Raw genomic sequence first — 7,973 nt, forward strand, 5'->3', positions numbered from 1 at the left:
TTTGTATTAACAAAGCTAATCAATGTCAGACATGGTCAGTAGGGGTCCTCTCAGGTTGAGTAATATTAGGTGTGGGTCTTAATCAAGGGCATGATACTGTCAACTTAGATAGGGGGCTGAATGGGGATGCAATCAGTGGACCAATCAGTGATTAACCATTAATGGCTCCTTCAAGTGGACAGAATTGGGTAATAGATTTTACATTCAAAGTGATTTTGAATATTAAAACCACATTATGTATATAAAATAAATATATTTAGTTTTTCAGAATAAGATGGAGGAGAAGCCATCCATCTCTCTCTGAATGAAGCTCAGATCCTCAATTTGGCCTCTCAAGGGCAATTCTTACTGTAGCTCAACAAATGTTAGAACAACCTAAATAGTTTTTTCCTGTATGTTTGTAATCGTTTTTTGTTTTTTGGTCATTTAGTTTTTTCGGTTCTCTTTGTAGGTTTGTCTCTCTGTGGTTGTTTTGTGTCTCTTTGTAGTCGTGTCTTAAAAGCAGCACTGAACCGGGGGTTCTCTTCATGTTTAACGTTGAAAAAATCCATGTTTTGTCAGTTAGAATTTGAAATATGAAATGATGTCTGAAAGATCTACTGAAACTGAAGCAGTTTAAGAGAAAAAATACGCTTTTCCTATTTGTAAGAGCAGTACATTGACCTGAACATGCTTTAGCTTGAGAGTGAAGTGTGAACAGTATCTTCAGTTTAATCATATCATAGGACTGAGAATCAAGGCACGACCAGTGAGGAACCTTTGGCACTAAAGTTTGATTTTCTTTAACTGGGGCGTCAAAACTTTGATGTGACTCTTATCTACTAATTGATTTGAGGTTAAATCAGTGCAATGACATTGCAGGCCATGACATGACATGCATGTGATGTGCAAAGGTTGCTTGTCTTTCTTTGCAAAGCCAACAAAGGTGCAGAGCCGGAATAAAAAGGAGTGTAAAACAATCGGAATCACAGCTTCATCATGTTGGCCTCCGTGGTTCTACTCTTGTTGGCTGTTTTGCTCTTCCTGCACCTCTTTCAGACCCACAGGGCCAAAAATTTCCCTCCGGGCCCTCGACCCATCCCCATCTTTGGAAATGTGCTGCAGCTCAATCTGGAGAACCCTATTGCAGATCTGGAGAGGGTAAAGTTAAATAATGTTACCAAGAGAACAGACTTGCTTACTATATTTATGTGCTGAATACACATCCTGATGGATTTTGTAAGATTTCATAACCTTAGTGGATAGAATTTTATTTTTTGCATCTTTATTTATGCTGTCTGTATAATTGTATTCCTCTAGTTTTTAGGGAGGGATTGGGAAAATGATGGATTTTGTTGAATATAATTCTTTTAATAGCCTTTGTTTCACACTAGAGGCAGAAAATGCTATGTTGACATTGTTCTGGCTGTCAGGCTTTATCGGTGAGCTGAGCTCTTCACCCAGAATGACCCAAAATATTAATTTAGAATAACTTATTCTGCCATCATATTCTCAATTATTTAACAGGGTTAGTGTTAGTGTTGGTTAAGAAATATATATCAAAGTGGATATATCTTATATGTGCTTAAAATAATATGTGCTCATAATAATGAATTACAATGGCCGATGATTGCACTAAATAAAGGTCAGTCATCAGTCCCAGTAATTCTAATCTACTTGGTCACTGTGTCCCCAGCTGGCCAAGCGCTATGGTAACGTCTACAGCCTTTTCTTCGGTCCCAGGCCTGCGGTCGTCATCAATGGGCTGCAGGCTTTGAAAGAAGCCCTGGTCAACAAAGCCACTGACTTCTCCGGCAGACCACAAGACCTCATGGTTAATCATGCTGTGCAAGTGAAAGGTACAGAGCAAGTTCAAGCTTTTGTCTGCAGAGGGAGTTTTCAATTCCACTGTATACCATAAACTAATCTATTGTGAAAGAGAATATGGATAGACAGAGAATTAACTACCAACTAATGACTATTAAAAACATGTTGAGTTTAAAAATCATATTATGGCACCACCTGGTGGTAGCAGTAGAAGAAGTATCAGCAAGTATTATCAGCAGAATGTACTGTGTCAAATGTTGAAGTACTAGTTATGATGTGTTATGTATGACATTATCAGATTGTTAATACTAATGGATGAAAACAATAGCAGCACTTTACTGTTTTAATTCATTTGTATACAGTTAGGTTGTTGAATCCAGTGGTTAGCAACATATAGGACCCTTCAGCAACACACATTTATATTCAATTTTGCTTTTATCTGAAATATTGGATATTTGTTATTGTATGAGTCAGTTGTGTAGGTCATTTCAATTATACCATCTAAGAAGGTTGAAGAGGAAATCACTCTTAGGAACTGCTAAATGAGGGGCCCTCCAACAAGCTTGTTTGTCACAAGCAAAAAGCAAGTGAATGTAGTGTGTTCATCATATTTTTTTAGTATATAAAATCTTACTCAGAAAAGTAACTAATAACTGTATGAGTCAAATATATGAACATGTAAACCATTAGTATAATGTGACACTTCGGGCAGCTCAAGCAGCTGTAAAGAATGATATAGACATTATAGCTTTTCACTGAAACATCACTCAGTGCATTTCAAATATGTAAGTGAAAGTGAATGCACTTTTCCTTTTTGCTTGTAGCTCATGCTCCCGGAGTGATTCTAGCAGATTATAACTCTGCCTGGAAAGAGCAACGACGCTTTGGTTTAATGACCCTGCGGAACTTTGGCCTGGGGAAGCAGTCGATGGAGCAGAGCATTCTGGGAGAGACACATCGCATCATAAAGCTGTTGGAGCAGTGTCGGTATGTCCATTTTGTACACAAACAGAGCACAGGGATTGTCTCTTGTATGGCGTAACATTGATATTGACCATCAGGATCTAGAAATCTTTTGAATTGCTGAAAACATGTTTTTTCCAGGTAAGACCATGAATCCCCAAATGATGTTCCACAATGCAGCTTCTAACATCATCTGTCAAGTTCTGTTTGCTCGGCAGTTTGACTATGAGGATGAGTTCATGAAGTTTTTTGTTGGAGTTTTCCAAGAGACCTCTAAAATAATCAACGGGCGCTGGGGTATGGTGAGTCACGCTTTAGACCACAAAACCACTCAATAACATAGCATCACTACTTGCTGCTCAGTAAAAACAGTGTGAGTTAGAGGATGAATTGTCCACTAATCGTCTCAGGATAACTTGGCGTTGCAATGCTCAGAAAACTTGAGGGCTTCTTATTAAAACCTTCTCAGTTTTCATCTTTCTCTCCTACAGATTTATGATTCTGTTCCCATGGTGCGAAACCTGCCACTGCCCTTCCAGAAGGCCTTTAAGATGTTCAAGGTATGTCTTGAAGCGTTCACTTCACAATCTGGCAAACAACCATTAAATCCTGTTTTATTACAGGGATGATTGCCTATGGGTTCAATTGATAGAGTTGATACCTTCTGTAATAAAGGCCAAGGGATAACAAAATGAACTGCCAAGCATGAAAAAAATCACTTTGCATTGCAGAAACAATCCCCCTGCTCAATGAAGTAAAAGAGAAGGAAAGATGAAATACAAGCAGCTCGTTGAGGCTGCTTTGAGCTGGAAAATAAAGCATTCAATTATGTTAAATAGTCTTGAAAAAAATAAAATAAATCTGTAACTTGATGAACCTGTTTGTTTTCTTTTTTTTATCAGGCTGCACATGAAAGACGTTTGGAGGTGTTGGCTGAGAACAAAAAGACCAGAGTTCCTGGTAAACCACGCCATTTCATCGACAGCTACCTGGATGAACTGGATATGGTGTTTGTCATTCTTGTTAATAGAAAGAATTCTGTTCAGAGCAGCTGCAAACTGGCATGTTGTTGACCACTAAGACATTTAACCGGCGGTTGTGGTGGCGACAGAGTGAACACTGATTTACTCGCGCTTTCTCTCTCTTGTCTGCATGCATAGAGAGGCGATGATGGCTCCTCATTTTCTGAAGACCAGCTTTGTGCATATATTTTGGATCTTCACTTTGCTGGGACTGACACAACTGCTAACACCCTGCTCACTGCCTTCCTCTACCTAATGAATCATCCACAGATACAGGGTATGTCTGTCTGTCATCTGTGGGTCTCCACTTTATTTACAAATATCTCTCAGCAACTATTGAATGGATTGAGATAAAAAAAATGTCAGACATTCATGGTTCCCTGACGATGTACCCTCATGACTTTGAAGACACCCTGACTTGTCCTCTAGGGCCACCAGGTAGAGGTAGACATTTGTGCTTGTGAGTGAGTTGCTTGTGATCTCAACAACTACTGAATGAATTGAGATGAGATTTTGTTCAGACATTCGTGGTCCCCAGAGGATGAAATGTAAATACTCTGGTGATCCCTCTTTGTCCATGCTGTCTCTCTGTATTCCTCAGAGCGCTGTCAGCAGGAAATAGACGATGTTCTGGGTGGGAAGGATGAAGCCAGTTATGAAGACAGACACCAGATGCCCTATGTTCAGGTACATTGTGGATTATTTCAGTGTATCTGAGATGTTACAAAGGTACAGTTTGATGAGAGCGGTCTCTGTCATGCAGGCCGTCATTCATGAGATCCAGAGAATGGCTGACACTGTTCCTCTCAGTGTTTTCCACTGCACCACTAAAGACACAGAGTTAATGGGATACTCCATACCCAGGGTAAGTGGAAAACATAATGTGTGTCATAAAAATATAGAAATGGCTTCATATCGTAGGGATAGCCCTCTGAGCACTTACAAGTAAGAGGAAACAGTTGAGAATCTTGATGCTAACGTTTCCTGTTGATGTTAAACCTTGAGCCTTGAACAACATCTATAATGTAGTTTTGTAGCCATTAAAAACACAACATCCTGGTTGAATATATCACTCACTTTAAGCATCATATACAGCTTCAATGAAGTGTTGGCACAGGCACATACTTAATGTGCATGTGTGTACCATTAAGGCTGAGTCCTTACTGCAGTGTTCTGGGTTCAGGGCCAGCAGGGCCCTTTGCTGCACGTCATCCCCTCTCTCGCCCCTGCCTTTCTTGTCTGTCTCTCTGTCGGATAAAGCATGAATGCCAAAATAAAGAGCAAAATCAAGAGTTTAACATTTGATTTGTGTTATTATAAATATTCCGCATGGTTTGGTATGTGCCTGAGAGCCTCTGCCCCATATTTCTTCTCTGTCACAGTGCTTATTTTAACATTAAATGTAAAAAAAAAAGAATGATGGAAACAGGGTCATAGAGTCATAGCTGTGTGTTTTAAAATGCTTTATCTGTTCTCCAGGGAACCATGATCATCCCCAACCTTTCCTCAGTGCTGAATGAGGAGGGGCAGTGGAAATCCCCCCGTGAATTCAACCCTGAAAACTTCCTCAATGAGCAGATGGAGTTTGTGAAACCGGAGGCCTTCATGCCTTTCTCTGCAGGTGAGTGAAACGATTATTACATTCATATACAATGACAGACGGATTGACCGTTAAGTCATTATGTTTTAACCTGCAGGTTCTCGCATGTGTCTCGGAGAGGCTCTGGCTCGAATGGAGCTCTTCCTCATCGTGGTGACTCTGCTGAGGAGGTTCAAGTTCGTGTGGCCTGAGGATGCAGGAGAGCCAGACTACACGCTTGTTTTTGGGACAACCCAGTCTCCCAAACCTTATTGTATGAATGTCCAAGTCAGAAAAACTGTCCCATGACAGAGGTTGCCTTAATACTTTAGATATTGATGTTGACTTGGAGTCAAGATTCAATTCAAAATCGATTCCTGATTCAATATCGATTCCTCATTCATCAGGCCTACACAGGGGGCTCGGGTCCACCGTGTGCTAATAAAGGCTGTGGGGCAAATTATGGCATGAAAGCAAAGTATAAGATTATGGAGTTTTCTGTTACTATATTATTATTATATTATTTTATATTATTATTTGAAAAAGTTATATCAACTGATTACAATAGTGTAATCAGTTGATAACAGTTGACAACTGTTACACAAAGGCAAAATGTAACATTAATTCATGCTAAACCTGCACAAATAAACATACTTTACTAAGACGTTTTTAGTATTCCTCAATTCTCAGTAGCTTCAGGAATAACAAGTTCAAGTTATACAAAAAAAGGTAAATGCTGCCTGTTGTATTAATACAGGCTTTTATTTCTCAGAAATATGCCAATTTTAAAAAGGTATTGTACACAAAGTCACACTGTAAAACTGGTGTTGTGCATTATGTCCATGACATCGTGTTCTAACTGTTGGCGAGCAACGAGTGACGCTGCACTGCGCAGCACGGTGTGACTTTGTCGATACGATGCCTCTATTTTTCACTACAAAAACCTAAGTAAGGTGGCAGCTGGCTGAGGGGAGTTTGCCTGAAAGTGTTCTGCTTGCTGTTGACTATACTGCATGTCATATATCCAGTAAATATCACAATATAAAATGTGTGTTTTCTGTATAAACAGTACCAACGATGTCAAGTCAGACATCTTTCAATGTCTCATATCATCTCCAGTTGGTATGAGGCGAACAGCTGATAGATACATGGTTTCCTTACATGACATAATTTAGGAAGAAAAAAACTTTTAAAATCGATATTTGGAAGTTGTGTATCATTTTAGAAACTTAGGCGATAAGAATTATGATTCTAAAGGAAAGATTGTACGAAATTCAACTTATATTGACAAACCCACAGAGGGTTTCACCAACTCTGCAGTTCCCTCGGCTCTATGGATCTTTATTTCTGTCTTTAAACCCTTATTTTTGTGAGGAGCATACAAGTTGTATTTAAAACCAGATGCAGCTTGTTTCCACTGCCCCCAAGTGGCCAAAAAGTATTCTTTAAACTACTACTGTGCCCTTTATTCAATGCAATAAAGCTGCTAGTTGGAGTCATCGTGTAGTTTACAGAATGTTAATTATGCAGTAATATAAATCATCAGATTAAACTATGAACTCTGTAGTATTTTTCTGTTTAGCACTTGTAAATGACAGACTTTCAGCCAGATGTTGTGATTATCATAAAGTATTATACTCAGTGTTCCCTTTTTGCCAGTATAAAATTTAAATCACAGAATGATGTACCTTTATATCAAATATATAAGTTGAGCAGCATAAAATCAACTTTGTCCCCTTTCTTAAGAAAGAAAGTGAATCTGCATGTGAATTTTGATGTAACTTGTGTACAAGTGAATATTTTGACCTGAGGGTGGCACTAGAGGAAAGGTCATGTCACCAAAATCACCATTCAACTCCGGCACGGTGCTATTGTGAGGTACGTTGAGGTTTGAGGACTATTTCCATTTTACGGTATATATATTATATATATTCTTCTGCTACACTGCATGAATATATAATATTACAACTGACCGCTGCAGTTACTTTGCAGATTAGGATATAACATATTACATAACCTGTGATGACCTTCTATGATATGATGCTGATGATGAAATTAGAACGCTGCTTATATACTGCATAATACTTCTGTACTTTTACTAGAGTAAGATTTTGAATGCAGGAACCTTACCGTGTAAGTGACTATTTTCCTAGAAATACTGAGGTATTAATGCTTGTACTTGAATAAAGGATCTGAATACTTCTTCCACCACTGAATACATTGTTGGACAGTAACTGAGTCCCTCATCCTCCATCTCACCCCAAATTCAAATAAAATGAACCTACATTGAGAGACACTATAACATCTGAAGTGGGCTGTATTGCACAAACAGCACAGTATGTCCACTTCATAACAACATCAAGACATTTGAGATATCTGTGAGTTGACAGAAATGAAAATGGACCCTTTCTACCTGGCATACAGCTGCACTGAACCCTGTTCTATCCAGTTTAACCAGTAGCCTTCTGAGGGTTGGACAGTGGTGTATTATTGGAGCTTTTGTGTGGATGCTGTATTGTTTTACTGGGCGGTCTCTTGGTTGTCAGCGGGAGGCCTCGGGGTAACGGGGGGGGGGGGGGGCCTTGAATGGTTTGTGTATGTGT

General features: G+C 39.2%; 1 protein-coding gene across 2 annotated transcripts; it reads left to right on the plus strand.

The window, feature by feature from the left end:
• Nucleotides 1–978: 978 nt before the first annotated feature.
• Nucleotides 979–5,962, plus strand: LOC142938839 (cytochrome P450 2D15-like). 2 transcript variants are annotated; one of them, XM_076082251.1, is made up of 11 exons: nucleotides 979–1,140; nucleotides 1,676–1,838; nucleotides 2,631–2,789; nucleotides 2,911–3,071; nucleotides 3,261–3,343; nucleotides 3,686–3,778; nucleotides 3,932–4,068; nucleotides 4,393–4,478; nucleotides 4,555–4,656; nucleotides 5,271–5,412; nucleotides 5,489–5,962. In XM_076082251.1, the coding sequence occupies exons 1-11, from the start codon at nucleotides 979–981 to the stop codon at nucleotides 5,677–5,679; spliced, it is 1,479 nt and encodes a 492-aa protein (XP_075938366.1). In that variant the 3' UTR covers nucleotides 5,680–5,962. The 2 variants fall into 2 exon arrangements, with proteins under 2 accessions (XP_075938366.1, XP_075938365.1); XM_076082250.1 differs by having other exon boundaries at nucleotides 3,261–3,329; nucleotides 3,672–3,776; nucleotides 3,930–4,068.
• Nucleotides 5,963–7,973: the final 2,011 nt, after the last annotated feature.

The sequence above is a fragment of the Anarhichas minor genome, unplaced genomic scaffold (genome assembly GCF_050575085.1).
Source record: "Anarhichas minor isolate MPS153535 unplaced genomic scaffold, ASM5057508v1 ptg000090l, whole genome shotgun sequence".
NCBI classification, from domain to species: domain Eukaryota; kingdom Metazoa; phylum Chordata; class Actinopteri; order Perciformes; family Anarhichadidae; genus Anarhichas; species Anarhichas minor.